At 39.8% G+C, this 23,050-nt stretch overlaps 2 protein-coding genes and 1 non-coding gene across 3 annotated transcripts; 2 read left to right on the top strand and 1 right to left on the bottom strand.

Annotated features, from left to right (window-relative positions):
• The first annotated feature begins 250 nt into the window (after nucleotides 1-250).
• Nucleotides 251-4,225, top strand: LOC118404274 (beta-1,4 N-acetylgalactosaminyltransferase 1-like). Its single transcript, XM_035803339.1, has 7 exons — nucleotides 251-265; nucleotides 471-654; nucleotides 886-972; nucleotides 1,381-1,568; nucleotides 2,161-2,301; nucleotides 2,778-3,006; nucleotides 3,454-4,225. The coding sequence occupies exons 1-7, from the start codon at nucleotides 251-253 to the stop codon at nucleotides 3,732-3,734; spliced, it is 1,125 nt and encodes a 374-aa protein (XP_035659232.1). The 3' UTR covers nucleotides 3,735-4,225.
• Nucleotides 4,226-5,716: 1,491 nt separating this feature from the next.
• Nucleotides 5,717-18,737, top strand: LOC118404273. The gene is made up of 7 exons (XM_035803338.1): nucleotides 5,717-6,010; nucleotides 11,864-12,018; nucleotides 14,543-14,702; nucleotides 15,098-15,224; nucleotides 16,109-16,230; nucleotides 16,868-17,011; nucleotides 17,506-18,737. Exons 1-7 carry the CDS (start codon nucleotides 5,863-5,865, stop codon nucleotides 17,799-17,801), a joined length of 1,152 nt encoding a protein of 383 aa, XP_035659231.1. The 5' UTR covers nucleotides 5,717-5,862; the 3' UTR covers nucleotides 17,802-18,737.
• On the bottom strand, nucleotides 15,763-15,835 carry Trnaa-agc. The gene has a single exon. It is a non-coding gene; the product is annotated as a tRNA-Ala (tRNA).
• Nucleotides 18,738-23,050: the final 4,313 nt, after the last annotated feature.

Genomic DNA, 23,050 nt, shown 5'->3' with positions numbered 1-23,050 from the left:
TGATGGATGGTTCTTATACCTTTGTTGTTTTGAGAATAAAAAGAAATCATATTTATTCAATTAAGGACTCAAACAAATATGTAACACTATTCATCTTAGATCTTAATTGGGGAGAAAAATGTATTATTTCAACAGGGACAGACAAAAATGTTCTATTTCGATACGTTTTTACCTTTTCAGGTCTTGAAGTGTTAGATGCAATCAGAAGACAAGTATATAAGGTAGGTTGACTTAAACGTTTTATAAAGCAATGACACACGGGGAAGTAAGTGGGTAATGGAATTCTACTTGCCTAGAAAAAAATGGAATAAAACTATCAATTACTATAGCAAGTCGTTTTTTTGTCGGGTTAAATTGATACATGTTGATAGTAATAATATGAACATATAAAACAGATAAACAGGACAAGACATGGGACAGGTCTTTGTGTTAGTCTTTTCTTTGTCAGTTTCTTTTCTATTGTTTGTCAGATACAACTCGAGGCATCTAAATACGGCACACTTGATGTCACAGCCGAAGTTTCCGACGTACATTTGGAAGGACTCGGAGAAAAGTCGTTCACTATTCGTAGCCGAAGTTTGCCGAACATCAACCACCAGCTCCAGTATATCGTGTATTCCAACACAGTGTATGGCGTAGGAGCAACAGAAATCAGTGAGTATTTCAGTAAAAATATCATAAGTGAAGAAAGAATCTATGGAAAAATAAAAAAAGTCTCAGTATGACATTTAAGCTTTTTAGTGCAATGAGACATTAATAACATTTATAATGACATTTGTTGTTTAATATGTTAAATCAGCAAATATGCACGACAGAATAATTACAGGAATCGAAAACTTCCGCTAGATCGGCTATTGGTCTACTGTAACCGCTTTCTATCGATAGTTAAATTTAGGTACCTGAACTACGAAGCAAGCATTCCCGTTCGCATCCAACCTTCTAGAGTTTCACTCCTGTATGATCCCGGACCAGGTTCGTTTAACGTCATTAGTTGAATCATTCATTAGGCTAATAAATTAATCACTGACAAGTTTGTTACCTGAATGATGCTGCTGCACATGTATTGCTGTGGTTATTGATCGTTTGTAATTATGTATGTACTTTTGTAAAAAATATTTGTAGGAATGACCCTGAAAATGCTTGGCTAGGGTTTGCAATTATGTTGAACTTTTATAGATGATATTTGTAGGAATAACAATACTTACCGTTGACAAGAGTGCACAATATAATATAACAGACTTTCCATCGACCCATGTGCAAGACATTTCTAGTTTTGAATTTCCGAAGTTTGTCGAATTTATTTTGTATCCTATACGATATTACTATTCAAAAAACGTATCATAACATTAAAGAAAATGTACTTTTTGCCCTCTGAAACAGATGAAGACATCGCATCCAAAGTGACCGTTATCACCAAAACATTTCTCCGGTATGCGTCCATACGAACCCTGCTGGCCACCATCCGGGCATTCTATCCCAACATCCGGGTCATCGTCGCAGACGACAGTCGTCCAATAGAAAACCTCCAGGCGGAGCATGTCGACCATTTTGTTATGCCGTATGCTATAGTAGGTGGCATTTTCTTGTGAAACACCATAGATATCATATTGTTATATTCAACTGGTATATCGTAGTTTGTTCTTCTAAGTACAAAAATAATATTAAACTGTGATATGGGTGTTTTTGGTTTACATTTCGTAAGGGAAATGCCAATAAAAGCAAATTGAAAGCATTTTGTATTCTGCATACACTTTGCTTAAGTCAAACTCAAGAATATTAATTTAGTAATGATAATGATTGTAATGATAGTATGATGATCATTTCTACAACAGTAATAACAATAACAATTATGGTAATATACTTGGCACGTTTTTAAAATTCCAAACTTTTTACTTTTTTTATCTTCTATATGATATGCCACGACCCATCTTATTGTTACAAGTACCGTGTGCAATCAGGATGCATTATGGTCTGTGGTCAAAGTGTAAAGTGATTTCTATTGTCTCTCACTTGTAAACAATGCTTTGCCTAGACTCTTTTTGCAACGTTTCCGGAGTTCCACATTCGATTTGAGTTTATCTCTAAGGGACCTTAATCTCTGACCTTACCCAAAATCCCCTGCAGCACTGAAACTTTGCGATGACGTATTCTCCCCTGCAGGGCTGGTTCGCGGGAAGAAACCTGGCCGTTTCCCAGGTGAACACGCCCTACCTACTTTGGGTGGATGACGACTTCGCTTTCGGAAATAGGACAAAGTTGGAAAGATTCGTCAATGTTCTGGATAACACAGACTTGGACTTGGTAAGTACATGTCTGCGGCATATGTATCTTAATGCATTTCTGTCTTGGCCATTGGCATTGACTTTCATATCTTCAAGGAAATTTAAATCGAACAAGAAAATGTCATTAAAATCCGTACAACGTCAACGATTGTCGGTGAGACCCTACTCATATACCATTCTAAGCGGATTCCATGTTAAAATTTCCCGAAATATAAGTACATTTATGACCTTATGTGGAAGTCAAACAAAAATTCTTCTATAGACGTTCATTGTGACAGTTTACTGACCATTCATGACAATTTTTATTCTTCATACTCTTCATGAGTTCACTTTGCAATGGAAGTTCTTCTTATACATCGTTTGTTTGTCTATTTGTTTCTTACATGTATAAAAGAAATAAAACTTAAGTGACCTTAAAAACACATCACGTCGTAAACATTACAATAATGATTAGCACTCTCTCTGAGATATTCCATGATTTGTAATTTTGTGTAGGTTTCTGGCAGGGTAGGTTTCAAAAAAGTGGCGCACACGAAAATGACGCTCGTCCCAGGTGACAAAGATGGCGACTGTCTGCTTATCCACGACCATCACCACTGGGGACCAGTCCCCGGGTTTCCTCGCTGCCATTTCTCCACCAGAGTAACCAACTTCTTCATGGCGAGGACGGACAGCGTTCGTGCCGTCGGGTTCGACCCCAAGTACTCGAGGCATGGACACACACGTAAGCTATATGGCCGTGGTCATCAATTGCCGCATGAAAAGTGGAATAGGTCATTAACACAATACTCAAGCGCCATCTTACGTCATCAAGGAGTATTGCAGTCTGTTCAGACGTCATTCAAACGCCAGGGAAAGTTTTTTTGCCCAACGTGCTCTTATATCGATTTTTTTAATCAAATTTCGTCATGTAAGACTGTTCTTGCCTCATCGAAGATGTTCTGATACAGAGAAAAGGAAACCTGCTGACCAAACATAATTAATTCAGTACCTCCCACTTCGGATGGGTATCTAAATTATGTTCTGAATTAAAAAAGAGTCTAATGTGATGAATTGAAAAGAGGATAAAATGCCTCTACCACTGTGGAGTATCAAAACAATTTTATAGAGTAGAGGAGAAGTGACATATTCAAGCTTTGGTTAAGATGCGCGTTTTTTTTTCTGTTTTCAGAGTTCTTCATGGCTGCAATGGGGAAACTGAAAATTGCAGCATGTGATGACGTCACGATCGGTCACAGGCGAACGCAAACGATGGAGTATAACGCATTCCGTTATCAGGGACTGGATTACCAAAGAACGCAATGGAAATACGAGTACTTCAGGTTCAACATAAAATGCCACTTGTGGTTTACTGAGGAATGTTCAAATATTAACAACTACTATAAGTGTAACCCAGTTGATGGTGGCTTTTATTTGTCCTTTCGAGGAGGGAATAGTTCAACTGCAAATTAACCCTCAACTACCAATGGTTTGTACCAACCCATTACAAAATGGCAGAACTCTATTCAATTGCAAAGCGTATAGCATATAGCAGTCCCAATAAACTTAAGATGGCAAAGGGAGTTTTTGAAATGCTGGTAGGGCATGACAGCAATGTATGAAATGTATCGGTCTGTTTATTAGGTAATCTGAATTCGGCGCAAACTATGATTGACATATGTTTGTGAAGGTTACTCATCCAGGAAACATCAAAATTGAGGAAGATTCACTCTTTACTTCTGGATACTTTAAAAATTTTGATAGACGTTTCGAAAGGAGTCCACATTCATCAGTGAAATGAAAATGAAAATGAAGTTATACAATTTAAAAAAAAATGAAGTTGTACAATTTTTTTATGATTGACATAATTGGTGATTTTGTCTCCTTACGACAAAATCAAGGAGATTGAAAATAAAGCGAGACAAGTCTCTGAGTGGCTGAAGCGCTGACTTTCTTAATTTCTTTAATAGTGTCGTTTTGCGTGATTTCTTAGTTAACAGATCCCTTGTGCGTAGAAATGTTTAATTCTGATGCCTTTGAAACTTTAGATCGAGTGTCATGTGATCGTAAGGCTTAAAATATCGGTCTCCCGCGGTCTATTTATGGCTTAAACACCATTGAACCACAGAATAAACGGACACGCGTGATTTCACCGAACTGCTGCAAGTTTCAATGAAGCCAGACTTATCATTGTACCCACCGAACAAGCGACAGGCGTATCAATGTCTCCTGCAAAATCACATTAGAAATGTGACGCCATTTTGTTGACATCCGGGTCATTGGCGCAGATCTGTTAAGCCAATGGGATGAAGCGGATCATGTTCGGCTTATTCCAATCAAAACCAGGGGGCGTGAAGGGTCATTGTAATGGTGTGGTTTCCTGACTAGCCTGTTTGCTGGATAAGAAACTTCTGATATTAAAGTTTTAAAGGGGTACTCTTACTCCTGTTTTTCTTAGTTTCCCTGACTAGCTCGGTCTAAAAAGGCCTCTTGAAGTATTTGAGCGAGGCAATATTTATTTGTTTAATTTCAACAAGATCTTGTAATAACCTACCACAGAAGATTCACAGAAGCCCCAGTCGCTGTTTGCCCGAGACGCATATGTTATTAAGCAGAAAGTGAAACATATAATCAGTAGAGAATAAGCTACATTTGAAAATATTTGGTACTTTCGCTGGTTAATCAAGTAAAGCTGTATCTCAATGATCTGCGTTTTGACGATGTACAGCAATGTCTGTTCTTCCAGACCGCTTAAGTCTATCCCCAATTACTTTAGTTCCGTGTATACCACTAGAAGTCGTCTTGTTTTTCTTCCACAAAAGCTGCCGATATTAAATGTCATCACAGGCTTCAATTATATCCCTTCATGCTCAACGGCCGTGAAATTACCACAGAGAGAGCCGAGGGGGTGTAAGATTATCCCGCCATTCGTTAAACCATTCAGAACACGTCTCGTTATACCTGGAATCTAGGTTTAACAAATTTTCTGCTGCGTTTTCTCCAGCTACCCCACCCCCTACTGACCAGATGTGTATCGAAGCAACGAAGGCATCTAGCGTCGCCCGAACACAAAACCATGTAAGCAGGTAACGTAAAACCCCGCATCGCTACCTTTGTACGGCCCGGTGTTACATTGTTTGTATTGTTCTCCTTGAAATGACTAGGGTCGCTCGGTGTCAAATACCCCCTACCCCTCGTACAGGGGAGAGTCCACTCTCTTAAAAGGGGCCTTACAGGTACGACATCAAAATATTTCATATCAAAAAGCATCCATTTACTTTCTATGTTACGACCATGTGTAAAGATACATTAAAATAATAATATGTATCGTGAATTGAATTGTGAACGTTAATCTTAAAGGAGATTATTTAAGGTGTAGTTAAGGTAAATCCCTTAAGGGGACAACAGTGGTAGAGTCCTTACAAGACAAGTAGCCCTTTTCACCCTTCACCGCTGGTTTCTAAGGCGGCGTGTTTATGTAAATAAGCCCCACAGAGCAGGTCTGAAACTCCTCAGGACCTGTCAGATCTAGCCAAATACCTGTCTATTTCCGCCACCCGAAGACAAAGATTCCATCCCCGAAGACCCACGGAGAGCGACGATGTTGCACTTAGGCGTGTCGCCAGGGAATCGTCGGACGTACGTCCGTGCGCAGGACAGACTTCGCTACCTAATGTACTCCACGAAGATGGACGATCTTCACCAGCACGACTTCGAACACCTGCCCTTCATAGAATGGGTCGTACATCGTGAGTATACCTTTACAAGACAGATTCCCCTAATTTTTACGCACTTTCAGTGATCTGTTGATTGGCAAGCACGCTCTAACGCTTTGTCGTTGTCTATAATAATATGCATGTGCGGTGTGCCACGCTGTTGGTATTCTATTTGATAAAACTGGTCATTTAACTGTTACGACACCTCTACACCTGCAATTCATAGAATGGGTCGTACATCGTGAGTATATCTTTACAATAAAGATTCCCTTAATTTTTACGTACTCTCAGTGGTCTAGGTTCGTTTTCGTTGTCTATAACACGCATGTGTGGTGTACCACGCCGTTTGTATTCCATTTCATTGTTATGATACTTCTATACCCCACCATTGATACACTTATATGAGGTTTTGATGATAAGCTTTGGAGTTTCCATTTGTTTTTAAACACCCTCAGTGGCCCGTTGCTTGACAAACATACGCTAGATTCTTGTCGTTGTGTATAACATGCATGTGCGGTGTGCCACGCTTTTGGTACTCCATTCGTTAAAAGTCATCAAATTGTTATACACTCCACTATTGATACACCTGTATTTCCTGTATGAGAGTTTTGCTGATAAGCTTGGGAGTCTGTGATTTCCGTAAAGTGCTCAGATGTTGGCCTTCTAGAACTCTCATCGGAAATTCTGGAAACATGTTTCGGATCACGTACGTATGATGATGACATGTTCTCTAACGGTACAGTTAACTATCAAAGGACGTACATGTATTCCCGGCACTCTTACAGGTCACATTCGTTATAAGTCGTCGTAGAATTCTGATGTAGAAGGTTCATGCAGGATATGGCAAAAATGGCAACTACTGACAAAGATCTAAAACATCACTTTCAGTAAAAAGATAGCTGAAAATCTTATATACGAGTCGACTTATGAACAGTTATCCTAAGAATGCCTTCAGTTTACTGTCATAACCTCCATCAAAGTACCGCGACTATTCGACGAATATGACAGGACCCTGAATATGTAAAATTCCTTCACACGTAACCACCATCCATCCACCAACCAACCAAATGAGTCTCAAGTCTCTTCCGTCGCAACCAACCAATCACAAAATCAATAAAAAAAATTGGAATACTTAATTGACCCAATATTCAAGGGGACTATAAGTGCTACATAAAATTATACCCTGCAAGCAATTGCTATACAAGAACAATTTTAGGTGGGAATGCCATCTGTGTTATGAATTCACAAGAATACGTCTTTAATGTATATGTAAAATGAAGATATGGAACCGTGCAGCGTACAACTGAGTCCTATCATCTTACCCCAAATTGTGATATTATCTAAAGTGACTCACATATTTTTGCTGTAGTACCGTCCCTATACATTTTATCAACCAAATGATCAACAAATCAAATAACTAACTAATAAACTAATCAAGCAATCAAACTTTCTTCAGTTGTAAGTCTGGCTAGCTTTTCGCTTTATGAATAATGTTTATGTTCAAAACAACTTCGTATCTCCAGCGTCATGACTTTTAATGAGCTTTTGACGTTGTATACTTCAATAGTGTCCGTCAGTCGTTCCCACCTGGACGATGTTATCAATGATATATACCCATTTAACGTATCGCTTACTGTGTAGTACAGTAGCCGACATTGTTTGAAGCCTCTAAGCGACTCTCTATTTTTAGTTTGCGGTAGAATTACTTCTCTCAATAAGGTTCAAGGTACAAAACTACCATCCCAGGGGCTGCCGTACTTTAACCAAATCATACGTATCTGCACTAAAGAAATCAGTTCGCTTGCTGATATTTCATATACGGACATATACGAATAAAATGTTGCATTATATTGTCTAGAGCAGGATTTTAAGTATTCAGTATTTCTAAATCCTATTTATTAAACTTTAAGGTAGGATAGAAAAAGATACGAAAACCCAAGGCGTCGTTTGTACATCTACGTAGAGGAAATTAGTCACTGTGTCTACTTGAAGTGGCCTTCGGAGTTTTTGTTTTAGACGTCAAAGTATGTAAACAGTTTTATCATCCACTGAATATTGGTTAGCCATTAAAAGCCGATAACAAGGATAAGGTCCCACTAATTGTCACCAAATACTTGCCCTGTTTCGCGGCCTAGTTGAAAAATACAATCGCATCTCGGTGTATTTGTTACGATTAGTAAAGGGGCACTGCGATTTGGAGCTACGTGTTTTGTTTTTTACAGTGTTGTATGGGGTATGAAGGAAAAGGGGCTAGTGGGGGCAAGGAGGAGTTGAGGAACGACGGTATTTTTTTGTACATATATAAGTAAGACATGTTATAGTCTATACTAGGTCTGTGTACCTTAAAACAGTAAGGGACATGTACCTCTGTTCGCTATAAGTAGTGTCTGTATTGTCAGAATACTTCCATACTTGACCTTCGAGACACTTACATTAGAGTTTTGTTGTTGAGCACTGCAGTTTGTAGCTCTTCTCGAGTGCTCAAATATTGTCTCTCTCCTTTTGCAAACTCCGGAAGCACGTTCTGGATCATGTCGAATGACGGCATGTACAAATGTATACCCTTCACGGTATAATGGGTAGGTACATACCGCCGGCACTCTTACGGCGTGGGCACACGTCTTAGGACGTCATACGGTTTTGCTAAAGACGAAGCAGGTTAAAACATAATTAATCGTCGATAAGTACCTATTAGTAAGTAGACGAGTACACGATTTTAGAAATGAATCTTAACAGGTAGACTTCTTTGTCAATGAAATTCGTTTAAAATACTTTTGGCAGTCAAAGAGAGTAACCAAAGGGGCATAACCCAGCTAAGACAGCTAAGTTAGCCCAAATTTCGGCAGTCAAAGTCACTAGAAGGGGCATAACCCAGCTAAGTTAGCCCAAAGTACCCAAAACCTGTGACCTTTTAAAAATCCACAGACAGCTAGAGGGAACTGGTAACTGTGTCTACTTCAAGTGGCCTTGAAAGTTTTTCTTCAACTGTCAACATGTGAACAAACAGCTTTATGTGACAAAAGCTATTAGTAAGTCATTAACCGCCGATAACAAGGATAAGAACCCATTAATTGCCACCAAATACTTGCCCTGTTTCGCGGCCCAGTTGGAAAATACAATCGCGCTTTGATGTGTTTGTAACGAGTTGAAAAGGGCGCTAAGACCTGTACGACGTAGTTGTTTTACCGTATTGTGTAGAATGTGAGAGAAAACGGTTTAGTTGTGGAAAGGGGGGCTAAATTGTAGAAGGCCACTTTAATTAGTTGGTTGATGATTACTTGTTTTGGTGGCCTTGGCTACGGTTGTGCACAAAAATAGGAACAGTTACAAGTACAAGCGCGGCGTTGGAGGTACCTGAAATTAAGAAGTTTGGACAAGTTACAAATGTAGCAACTTACATGTTTGCAAGTTAAAAACAAGAATATCAAAAATCAAAATGTCATCCCGTTTTACAGGTTTTAAATTGTTAGGACAGTCATCTTATTAACAGCTATAATCTAAAGATGGTACCCACTAGTTCTTTAGCTTATTTAAGGACAGATACACCCTACGTCCATGTCCGGACCTTAACCTGAATAATATTGTAGGCACAGGTACGCTTGTAGGTACACGGACCTGTACCTTAATTATTCTACACATACACGTTCTTCTACACTTACACAGTCCTAGTGTATAACCTTCCTTTCAGCTGTTATGTGCCCTCACAACAATGGGACATATACTAATCCTAAAGCATATTTTCTTTTCCACTCGCGATGTTGTGAAAGTAAACGTTTGATATCAATAGAGGTTACGGACCTTTGTAAGTGATGTAAACTCTGCTGAACTGCCGCGAACATAAGAAGTAAACCTTTCTATGCCGCCTCTTTTATGTTCTCGAAACAAAGGACCTGTTTCGGGTGGGTTGAGTTCAAAACCAAAACAATTGATAGTGTTGATCTAAAGACAGAATTTCTGTGTCAACCCCGGTCAAACCCTCATAATGTACCCATGTTACTGAGTCATTATTACTGTAAGGTACAAAAATAATCAGCACTTATTGTTTTTGCCTGTTTTACACTTCCTAGGTCGTTTTCTAGCATTGCAAACTTAACTTTTGACACACATGTACATCTTCAATGTCAACTAGTAAGTATCACTATTACAGTGAACATTCCCTAGCATGGGGAACGTTCTGTTAGAAAAACAAACAAGTCGACGTTGCTAGCCAGAAATGTCAAGGTTATTTTCCTTGTGAATCACTCAACACATTTCGACATTGATCTATTAGAATCAAAGCTATAACTGTGGATATACCTCCTGATTGGTTTATGTAACGAACAACTAGACAAGCAAGTACCGAGCTCCCAAATGTTTGTTCGCAAAACTAGCTAACCACACACCAGTTTTGTACATTAACGTAAGACCGGAAGACCGGACGGTAAGGTTTGATCCACCCCACTGGGAAGGGCTCCTACTCTTTTCCATAAGTGTTTTTTAACGTATCAGAAGGTTTAATTTGGCTCTTCTCAAACACGGGACCTTCAGTATTGCGCTCCAACTCAAAGACATCCCAAACAGAGACAAGCTATGTCATTTTCTCCTTAATTGAGCGAGCAAATAGCTCTGTAACGTGCAACTTATAGGGATTCTAAACTAGCCTGAGTTCCATCCGATTTCTAACGGGGTACCTTACACTCGCTACCCTAAAAACATTTCTATTACATGTGAGTGTAAGGAGCCCCGGTAGAAATCGGATGGTACACAGGCTAATTCTAACCCAGAACTTTAAGATGCCAGGCCAACCGTACTAACCACTTTGCCACATGATACACGTAAACGACTTATTCGAAATTTCGGATTCTTCAAGAATTGTGATCCGCGCCATTTTCTTAGCTGGGGGTCGGGTTAAGGAGTGTGTATCTGGGAAAAACAAACAGTGCCAAACCTTTGATGCTCATTGAACTCCTTTAAGAGATGCTAGGTAGGTGTCATAAGGAGTGAGGTATAAGACACGGGTAAGATGTTTTGGATACAAGTGCAGTGTGGCAGAAAATGGGGTATAAATGTACCTGGTAAGCGTTCATCCGTTAGGGTCTATCTGTGTGTGTGAAGTGCCGTAGCGATGGACGGTAAGTCTGGTGCTTCTAGCCTGGGTACCATCCGTATTCTACCGGGGCTCCTTACACTCGCTACCCCTAAAATTTTTTTGTAGGGAAGTGAGTGTAAGGAGCCCCGGTAGAAATAGGATGGTACCCAGGCTATGGTGCTTCGAATGGACGGTAGAATTTTTCAAAATCTGTGACTTTTTTAATGTGTTTCATCACACATTCATACCTTTAAAGGAGTTTTTGTCAGTTTTATTCAAATTTTATGGATATTGACAACTTTTTGTGGAATTATCGCATTCACTGTGACAAGTGACGAGTGTTCCAAGTTTTAGAAATAGTTATCATTATTGCCAAACGTTGCGGTGTATAGGATGGTGCCTATCATATCTGTAGCCCTTGTTCCACATAGCCATGAAAGCATTACAGCAGAGAGCTAGTCAACTTGTGGTGGTGCATGTCAAACACAAAAACTCTTTCTCATAACTACGCTAGCGCTATTGCTCGCGAGTGTTCAGTACTATGAAGAGAGAGTCAGTCTTGAAGTCTTTCACCCGTCCAGGATTTGAACCCGAGACCTCTAAGATGCAAAGAAAGCACTCAACGCCATCAGTCCATTGCAACAATGTCTTCTAAACATACCAATGTTATGAACACTACTGTTTCCTATTTTATTTCAGACCCCACGAATCTAAGATGCAAAGAAAGTACTCGACACCATCAGTCCATTACAACAATGTATTCTAAAATCTATATCATGAATGTTATGAACTAAGTACTGTTTTCCTTTATGTTTCAGACCCCATGAGTGTCGAGCACCAGGCCATCTTACTCCGCCATCACAGTACCCTGGTGAGGGAACTCAACACGCTCAAGCCTTCTAGACTCTTCAGCTTTCTTATCGGGAGGAAAGTTCTCAACTTCCAAGACGAAGCAGTCATACTACATAGAAAGGTTTGTTGAATATCTGCGTTGTAAAAAGCCTTTTTGGGAGCTAGGAAAGTTTTCAACTTTCAAGACGAAGCAGTCATACTGCATAGACGGGTTACGTTAATATCTGCATTATAAAAATCGGGAGGAACGGTTCTCAACTTCCAGGACGAAGCAGTCATACTACATAGAAAGGTTACATAGATATCTATGACATAAAAATCCTTAGCAAGGAGATAGTTCTCATCTCATATGTTAAGACTAGAAGCCACACTAGACACTACATAGAAAGGTGAGTTGGAAATCTGAATTGTAAAAGTTATGCTTCAGTCACATTTCTGCTAGTGGGGTGAAAGAATAATTTATTTATTTTACTTGACAATAGGCGAACATGTACACAAAATCGCTCAGGGCAGACATTAGGATGTTCCTATGCATATCAAGATCATTTCAGACGTTATTAAAACACATCACGGTATATGCAGTGTGCCGAATTTAGTGCCTTCAAAACGATACCACCCTACAGGCTCCGTCCCCGTGGCGTCGCCAAAAAACAGCACAATTTTCCAGCTATGTACCACTACACTTAAACACGATAACCTCACAGGGATGATATACAGTCACTTAATAATCCCTTCCGTCGTCGCTTAGTCTCTATCGATGACAGGAGGCGTATTGATACACAAAGCGCCCATTTTCCTACAACTTCCTACTGTATTACCTCGCTGCCTACTCACTAAGTAGTGCGTATCACTCTACATTACCTGATACATTCAATATTTGAACGGCTTGTTTGATCTATAAGCCAAATCACACAGAAAGTAAATCCCTTAAGCCATTAGCTTTGGAGCGGAACGACGTAAAGAATACCTTAGAAAAATACACTACGAACTGATACTACCTTAGGGGAGGGCGTTTCATAAGTCAATGTATCTTTCAGACAAGTGTGTTTGTGTACCCTCATTCTATCTAGGACACAGATATCCAAATTTAGAACACAGATATCCTTTTTTTTTATCTCAAAAATAAATTAATCAAACCATGCAAAAAGAAATCGCTACATTCGTGTGGCAAATGTGCTACTAACACGAGTTAGTCACATATACTGCTACTGGTACATTTGTATCTTCTTCGGTTGCGAAGAAAAATACTAGAATTAGTCAATGTGTCAATCTGAAGATCTGAGCCATATCACTTACAACGCTAAATTAGTAAATCTTTTGTCAAGGGGTAGCTTCAGCTTTTTCCAACAAAAGCATATCTGATCTAAAATCTGGACTGTCCCACTTTGGCCCTTAACTATAAACAAGCTGTTGAAAGAGACCATTGAGCTAACATCAGATAACCCGTATTGGATACACACCGTGGTCTATTTTTGAACGCATCCATCGCTTGTTCGGTTTCAAATTTTGGGTCACAATTCCTCTTGACAACACAACAACAAACATACAAATATTTACAGCCAATAAATCTAGTTAACGTCAGATAACTCGTATTAGATACACACCGTCCGTGGTCTATTTTTGAACGCATCTATCGCTTGTTCGGTTTCAAATGTTGAATCACAATTCCTCTTGACAACATAGCAACAAAGATACAAATATTTACAGTAAATACAACTAGCTTATTTCCAAATAAAATCTGTGAAAATTTCGGTTTTCGTCGGTCACTACGTGTAAAGATAATTGTATGACAAAAAAGCAGTTACTCAAGCAACTGGATATGATTTTGGAAACGATCAGACATTTCAGATAGTATCCACTATCTTTCGTCAGTGACACTGAAATGATCTGGAAGAAACTGGTCTTTTATGCCCTAATTATGAATTAAGACAATTTTAGATGTCCAATAGGAAGCATTGTAAGACAAAGTCAAGCTGAAGATAGTTTGTATTGTATATTTCACTGAGCGTAGCAGGTAGTTAACCCCTATAGTTTTTGTTGACTCGTCAATTGTGTAGCGATTTATTGATATTGTATCGTTCTTACCGGCTACATAAAAGATGGCTTGGCAGGGGTTGAGGGTAGGTCGTGAGATAGAGAAAAGGGATTTTGTTTTGTTTATATTCGTGTGCCAAGGGTTGGTTATGTCAACAAATAAACTCTCCGGTGGTATCAATGAAAGGGGCAACGCTTTATTTATTTACCTTTGTACACATGTTGCCAAATACATAGTACCCTTGCAATCATCGCAACTAATGATATTGGATACAAATATTTAATGTAATGTGTTTCAAAATGTAAGGTATAAGAATTGTCATACTGATATAATGTAATATTAAGTATTATTTGTAGCATGCTATAGACGGTCAAATAAAGTCTTCCGTTTTGCATGACAATACCAAGAAGCGAGAGGAAGTCGAATGTGCACTTTACTAGAGTAGATTGGACGTTTAGATATGTACAAAAATGTGTATGACTCTGTGTTATTATGCCAATGTACTTAGCCCAAAAATGTACAATAAAGGCCTTAATCCAATCATCCATATTGATACGGCATAGCTCATAAACAAGTTAGCCTTATTTCAACAAATGCATATGTTTTTCAGAGTTCCGAGTTTGCAGTGAACGCAGCTTTTCTCCACATACTGAAACTGAAAGGAGACCGCGCCTTCAAGGCGTTCTGTGACGGACTGAGATCGCGGTGTGGGGCTCACCAGGGGTACCTGGCTGAACTACTGGAGGGCACGATAGGGGAAAATATGTCAGGTAAAACAACGTTGTTTCTCAATGATTCAGAAGAAGCTAACAGTTGTCTTAAGATCTGCTAAAGACGATTTGAATGTTGAATTCCTCGGAGATGCACGCAAATTCACAAGTAAAACAGTATTGTTTCTCATTGCTTTGAAAGGAGCTGCTTTTGAAAGCTTAAGACGTTTCGAATGTCGAATTCCTTGAATATGCACGCAAATTCACATTGTAATATTAGTTTGATGAAGATGTGTCAATAGCTTGGCGTAATTGTACAAAATGACATTTTATTGTATTACTCCCATTTTGATATTTATGATATTGATAATAGCTAAAACAATTCCAGTAAGAGTATGCATAAACTTGAATCGTTTAATCAAATATCACCTTTTTTAAACTCTCCTGAACTACAGATCTCATAGACATCTTCAAGATCGTGTCTTATCACGTGGCTCTCGCGAGACCTCTCGGTTGGGCCGCGCTGCCGCGAGACTTGGGCGTACCTGTGAGAGTGATCGAGTCGTGTAAACGGGAGAACAGGTCAGTACCTGTCAATCAAAATCATTTCCAGTTGCTTGAGTCTTTGCTATTTGTCGTATTTCATCTCATAAAACATGGATGTCTTAACTTCATCGACGTACCTGACAGTCAGTCATTGGAGTTGATAAGTAACTGAAAGCGCAATAAGCTGTATATTTTGGGTAATATGTCAAAGGTGAGGGCCCATGTGAAAATAAGAATGACAATGAAGTTTATTGCACTTTCATTTCCCATTGGGGCTGGATGCAGTGAGTTAGGTGTAAAAAGATTAGAAGAAAGGAATATGAAGAAAAACATGTCGGAATATGTATTATTAGTATTATAGTGGGATAGTATAAACAAGTAATAAGAGGACGTTACCTTTGACATAATACCTATAACGCATCTCGCCGCACATGCGAAGTTTAATCCGTAAACCAGCTTATAGGTTCAAATTTTATCTTATTTTCCTTTGTTGGACACTACGATTGATTTTTATGGTCGATGATGAAAAAATAAGGTGCTTCTCCAGAGCAAAAATGTTTTAGTAAAAGAAAGTTGGAGATGCAGGGTATCGATCCCCGTACCTCTCGCATGCTAAGCGAGCGCTCTACCATCTGAGCTACATCCCCTGTGTATGCAGCTGCAGACAAACGAGTAGGGTAGATGTGAATATATAGAGCTTCAGTGCGTCTAGCCTGGGTACCATCCGCTTTCTACAGGGGCTCCTTACGCTCTTTGTAATGAAAAAAAAGAATATGGCCTAATGGTCTGTCATTTCGGCCTTTTCCAGACTGGGGTCCCACCGCCTGGTGCACTTCCTGATCCAACTATCCCACATACAAACTAACGGTCCCTTCCTTAGACTGTCCCTTATGAAAACTAATGGTCTGTCCCCTCAATAGACTGGGGTCCCACCGCCTGGTGCACTGCCTGATCCGCTGGATGGACTGTCGCACGGACGCCGAGAGACTCCTGGACGAGCTGGTCAACTCGCTCTACAGACTCAACCTCGGATACGTCGCAAGTAAGTCAAGTACTAGTGCGTGTTTGCAGTCAAGTGCTTAAACGTAATATACTAGTACTAGTAGCATCCGCCATATTGATTGGTTAATTTAAAAGGGAGAACAGTAGAGGTGGTTCAAGGGTATCTGGAGGAGCTTACAATAGCCGGGGCTAAATGGCAAGGTTATGGAGCGGCTGCCATTTGGCGCTAACTCAGGTGACCTCAATATGACAGTAATTGCCCCAGTTGTGTCAATAGGACAGCAGGTTTTGAATCACTCACACCGGGAAGGACACCTAACGTTACTCTAGTCAATATGTGTGGCGGGTTCTTTAAATGACAGCTGCACAAAAACAAATCTAAAAAATGCCGATAATTTGTCAATTCCCTCGAATTCATCGGAATGTTCATTAAAATCCATCCACAACAAAGCCAGATTAAGAAGCACTAGTCATACTGCATAAGAAATTTAGATCACTGACGTCACGAAATTCAATCGTAAGGTGATCATGAGTAGCCGTCAACATGACGCAAGTTTCAAACAGTGAGACAGCTCTAAACTATGACAGACTTATGTAAAATAGGGGAGAACTTTACGTTGGGGTATATTTCCATTTATAGTGCAGCTTTCCTTTAACGTGCTCTTATCCCCACATAGCTGGTGTGGAAGCGCTGAGAGTGACCATGCCACAGGAGGGCGAGAGTGAGACCTCCGAGCTGACCGCCGCGGACATCCCCGTGGTCAAGACCACCGTCCACACCAAGGTGCCCGGGTCAGAGGTCGCAGACAGCGTCATGACAGGTAAGAGCGAGGTCAAGGTCAAAACAAACGTCAAGGTTAAATAAAAGCGTAACAACAAGGCGTTTGATTGCTTTCCAAAATGGCGCACAAAATTGACGGAATTGTCAACGCGCATGCGTAGCTAATATTTGAAATATCTTAGACCGGTCTAATCTGATCTAATATCTTTGATTGATCACTACTATTACTAAAGACCATGTTAAACAATCATTGATTTTCAATAATGACAGATATTACACTGTTATCTGTTCATCTGCAATATGCTTGGCGCTACGACGGCCATGTTTTTGTTTCATATCTAATTCTAGATCTGTCAAAATGTGTACGTTTTCTAAATAAACCCTGTAGTTCTCTTTACACAACTCCCGCGCCATACATTTTGTGCTACTACTTTTACCATTTTCTTTAAAGACATGGAGTTAATAAAATTGCAGATTATCAGTTATTTAATTTGTTATCATTTACGTGGTGACTTTTTTCCGTATACCTTGTAGAAGAAGACGTCAGTTTGGACAAGAGTGAGCTCGTAGACGGCCGATCCAACGGGAGAAGAAGCGTTGTGAGAAGCGAAAACAGTTCGGGGCAGAGCCGAACAGCTTCGGCAGACACCGGAGTCCACGTCGGGTCCAGTCGGTCGGCGTCGGCACAAACCGGGGGATACTTCGGGCCCACTCGGTCCCGAACGCTGCATCCCGTAAAAGGAGGAGCCTCGGGTTTTAGGAAAGGTTTTGAGAAGCGACAAGTTCAGACGCCGGATTCAGGCGTGGCTATGTCAGTGGAAGCGAACTAATACTCTCTATATATGTACATAGTTATGTACATGTTGTATATAGGTGGGCTGTTTTAAACGACAAGAAAGAAAGACAGACTCCAGCGATTGGTCAACGTACCAGGAAGAATATGTCGCCCCCCGTCCCTCCCTGTCTAGCGATGATTATAATTTTGTCACCACGGAATACAATTACGACTTCACAAAAACAAGGACCATGACAGTTACAGTCTAGATATCTCAACTATAGTTTACCCTATTTTCGTTAACCGACTGGAACTAAGAATCATTTCATTCTTTTTTTATTGTGCGCAGTTGTAAGAAGCAAAGTAAATATATCATTTTTGATATGATACGGTGAAAGTTTGTACCCTTGGAAAGAAGCCATCCTAAAGCTATACCTAGCATGACTGAGCTGGTATGTATGCAGTGGAAGCACGCCCTCTGGTGACACTGAGCGTAGATACAACTAGTGTACTGACAAAAGTATACATTGTAAGAAACCACTACATTGCCTATGGCAATACAGGGTGTTCATACAATTGTATTAGATGTAGCAAACTCCATAAATAGCATAAAAAACACAGCGAATTCATAGTGGAAATACATGTGTATATGGTATTGCGTTTAGGTCATGAACATATCATGTGTATTTTTGTATTTTTTATGTACGATGTGAATAGCATTTGTGGAAAAACAAGTCATTGGTGTATAACCAGAGTATCATCCAATAGTTTACTGGGGCTTCCATTCCGTACTCCATCTTCATTAATGCTGGGAGCCCCGGTAAAATAAATTCTGATGGTACTCAGGCCAAATGGTGTATACATGTCTTTGCACCAGTACTTTGTGTCTCTGTATACTAGTAGATAATATGTTATATGTTACATCAGCGTTATCTAAGAGCTTTTGTTGTGTGCGTTCAAATAAAGACAACAAATATAACATTTGCACTCATTTTATGTAACTATGGTTTGATTAATTGATTGCTTGCTTGCTTGCTCGATTAATTGCTTGCTTGCTTGATTGATTGGGAATAATTAATATGCGATAACTACATCTGCAATGACGTCATATCTGTTCTGTACGTGTGATGAAAACACATTACGATCATTATTATGTAAAAGAAAGTGCGCAACTTCTACAACAAAAACAAACTATTTCCATCTATTTTATTTCATTAATCTCACACAAGCACAATATATTCTGAATGCTTTTCTCAGTCCAATCTCTTTTATTTCTTAGAATAGATATTTTCTGCAAGAACAACGTAAGAAACAATGTCTGAAAACCCACGAGCACAGTACAGGAAACAACGTGTTGTATCATCACATGTCTGCGAACACGTTACATACTACATGAATATGGACGAGTAACTCGTCCTGAACATCTAATGTGTCTACCAAATTTAAAGCTACGTGCTACCGGTTACTGTACAGACTCTGATATATGCTATAATTGTCAGAATGCTTCAGTCTACAGCAAATTTGGCAAGCATTGTATATCCACCTAAACATACATTTTTGTCTCGTTGGTAATATTCATCTACTAAATATTTGGTAAAAGTTAGAATTATCATAAATATAAATGTCTAACATTACAAGTTTAGATCGGTGTATAATATCATTTTCTAGGTTTGATTAAGTATTGATATTACTTTACTTACAGCAGTTACTTTGAAAAGAGTATGCTGCCTGAAGAAATACATGCAGTGTCACTGTCGAAAGGTAGTGGATGCTATCTGAAACGTCTGACCGTTTCCAAAATCATGTCCAGTTGCTTGTCATAATATTGCTTTTTTGTGTACATGCTTTTCCAAAATCATATTCAGTGGGTTGAGTAACTGCTGTTTGGAGTACACGCTTTGCTTAGCTGTTTCGCAATGCGAATATCCCCCCTTTTAATTTTCTTTTGTCTGTACGCCTTTTCTTTCCTTGAGCACTGATGTATAGTTCTACATCTCATGAGCATTTTCGTAGATGTGGTCGGCACCGCCATTATGTGCCAGTGATTCCTGGTCATCATTCTCGTAGTGGTGTGCTGGTCCGTGGCACATCGAACTCAACACAAGGACACTCGAGAAACGTATTCCTATCTGTAGTACGACTCCTTCAACCTTAGCCATCCTCAAATTTTCTTCAAGACTTCTACGTGACCATTGACCGCTAAAGAGAGTTGCAAACCCAGCTACTAATAAAGACACAGATACAGAAATAGCAACCACAATCATTACAAAGCGGATATAGTCAGCAAATTGTTCATTCGCTTTCACCGGCAGCAGTATAAAAGTTAGGTTGCCGTCGTCTTTCACCCCTTTAGGTGTTGTTTGAACATTCACGTTGGTTTGTGTAGAGTTTTGTTGCAAAACAACAGTTCGGCTACGGTTTGACAATGTATCCGGTGTAGCCGTATTGTTTACGTGCAGATTTTCCAGGGTAGTATTGGTAGTCGCATTGCCTTTTGGCGCCCAGACAGTTAATAGGGCACTGGCCTTTACCGTGTGGATTTTTGGAGCGCTGACGGCACACGTGTACGTGCCTGTCTCGTTGAGCGACACTCGCTTGAGATATAGCACAGAGGCACATGTTTCACCACGGGTTGTCATCAACATGGATGAATTTTGTCCATCAGTAACATTGTCCTGAATTCCCACCAAGTCGTAGGAATGATCTTCTTTGATGACGTTTCCGTTTGGTTGGAACCACGTAAAGCGAAGATCCTCGAATTCCTTACACTTAACAATCTTACACGACAAAGACGCGTTACTTCCTACGCTTACAGAAATGTTCTTCGGAAACACTTGGACGGTGTATGCATTGCATGGGAGGGTTTTCAAACGTGCTACTTCTATGGTGACTGTTTTTCCTCTGTCGTTCTCACAGAATATTCCCCAACGCTTATAGATTCCGACCAACTTTTGTAACAAAAAATACTGTTGAAACGGGCGAAGGTTACAGTTGCATTTGACAGGGTTATACATCAGGTTCAACATTCGAACGTGTTTTATGAATTCTAGATCTTCGGGAAATAGTTCTATTTGGTTTCTCTCTAGTATGAGAAAATTTAAGGCAGAAAGAGACGCAATGGCAGAAGGAATACGTTTTAGGTCGTTGTTGTTGAGATAGAGATGTGTCAAATGAATAAGCCCAAAAAATGCACGATCAGCAACATAGTTAATTTTGTTATCTGTTAAACGTAGGGTACGAAGTTTTGCCAATCCAATAAAGGTGTCATTTACGACCATGCTAATGTCATTTTCTGAAAGGTCAATGTCGTAGACATTCGGCAGGTTTTCGAAGCATTTTGGGAGCAGTTTTCTCAGCCCGCTTTGTCGTATTATCAATCTTGTTAAGATTGGCAAGTAAGAAAAATCGCTTGGTGCAATTTTCTCAATATTTTGTGACAATATTTCCAGATCTTTTGTGTCTTGTGGCAAAGCATGTGGAATAGAATGATAAGTATGGTTGACTGTACTTTCACATCTTACTTTAGTTTGACAGGTACAATAATCTAAGTTTAAACAACGGCTTGTACCATGATATACAAAGCAGCTTAACACTAATAATAATGTTGCGTAATTCATCTTAGTGTTTCTTTCAACTGAGCCAAAACATTGAATATCATCCAATAATTATGATAAAATATTTGTAAATTTTCTATATCAGATTAAGAGTTTTACATATCGAAATTAAAAGAGTTTATGCTAGTTTGCATAATAATGAATTCTCTCTACAATTTACGGAGATTTATTTGAAAAAAAATGCTATTTCCCTAACCTGCAATTCGGAGAAAGATTGAAAGAATATCACCTTAACACTGGGAAATTTTAAAAACTCACACGTAAGAGCCCAGCCACATAAGAAGTGCGATCGCAAACTGCAGGCATTCTTGGTATATACAGTCGTGCACGATTCGTACAAGCCTGTCGGATGTCTTGTTAGAAAAAAAAAACTGTCGTGGATCCTTGTCAGCAGTTCTTTCTATCACAGCCTGCTTTTAAAATTGCATCAAAACAGCCAAACGTCCTGAGACGAACCTAACCTCGCCATACCCCGTTACACCGACGCGGACAGGATTTCCAAACGGCAATGTCTCTGTTGACCTCACATCGTATCCCCGTTCACTCTTCTAATACAGGCACTTGTAGTCACTCAAGTCCGATTTAAAGAAAGGCAATGCAAAAACGTCCCTAATATTTTTCAACAAAAAGGGTTCCACGGCAACAGTGATTTGAACCGGTATCATACAACAGGAAAGTAGCTCACCGTACGCACGACACTGCCAGCAATACGACCGTTGCTCCCTCGGACACTGCTCCACTTTTTGAGGATTGAACGATTTTCTCTTGGCACGTTAAATGTTACAGACTAGATCTTCATGTGAAAAATACGCTTCAATTCTCTGGACATGTTGAAATCCCGCGGCCTTCAACATATACAACCGAAGGTATTCTGGCGGTCCCTTATAAAATACAGGCAGGTGTTGTCATAGAAGTCGTGGGCTTTGTAAATAACTATGCAAAAACTTTCGGCACGGTAAACGTGTCTAAGTAAAAAGGATCGGTTGGTCGGAATGATATCGAAGAACTTGGTCGAAAGATGGTCGAAAAGAGACCGTTCAACTTTCACTGTCTGTCTTACACACTAACGTTAGGTAAGGGACGAATTACATAACGCACAGTCACGTTTCCTTCCTGCTTTGATTGACAGAAGCTGACAAAAAAAGCTAGCCACTACCAGGCCTTCCTACGGGGGTGAATGAATCATAGAATTCGGCAAAAAAAATCGGGAAATTGGCCAGGGGAGTCAGTCCACGCTAATGTTCCCCTCCTGCCGGCCAACTCCTCTGGTAGCAAAACTCCCCTGACAATTCTTTCTCCTTATAACAGCCAGCTAGTCAGTCTGGTAGGGACTACAAAAAAAACACAGCCTTTTTCATGTTTTTCGGCCGGTAATGAGTCTGTAGCGCATAGCGGCACGTCGCGAACGAGAACAGAGGGCACGTTCCATATTTCTATTCTACGATACGCCCTCTGGTAAAGCTCAAAGGAACTGCATGTTTGTACCGACAGTGCTGATAATTGGCCTTTTATAGGCCAAATTAAAATACTTTACTTCAAGTCATATGAACAAGATGAATATTTACAGAAGAGTTAACACTAAATTATAAACGGCAAGTATGTCTCTACAATTAAAATGATATTGCTTGGCGAAGGTATGGGGTCTTTGAACTTTTTAGTAGGCATTTCAAGAAGCTCAACCGTTCGCGGC

This window comes from Branchiostoma floridae, chromosome 17 (assembly GCF_000003815.2).
Source record: "Branchiostoma floridae strain S238N-H82 chromosome 17, Bfl_VNyyK, whole genome shotgun sequence".
Classification (NCBI taxonomy): domain Eukaryota; kingdom Metazoa; phylum Chordata; class Leptocardii; order Amphioxiformes; family Branchiostomatidae; genus Branchiostoma; species Branchiostoma floridae.
This window is presented reverse-complemented; position numbering and strand designations above follow the sequence as displayed.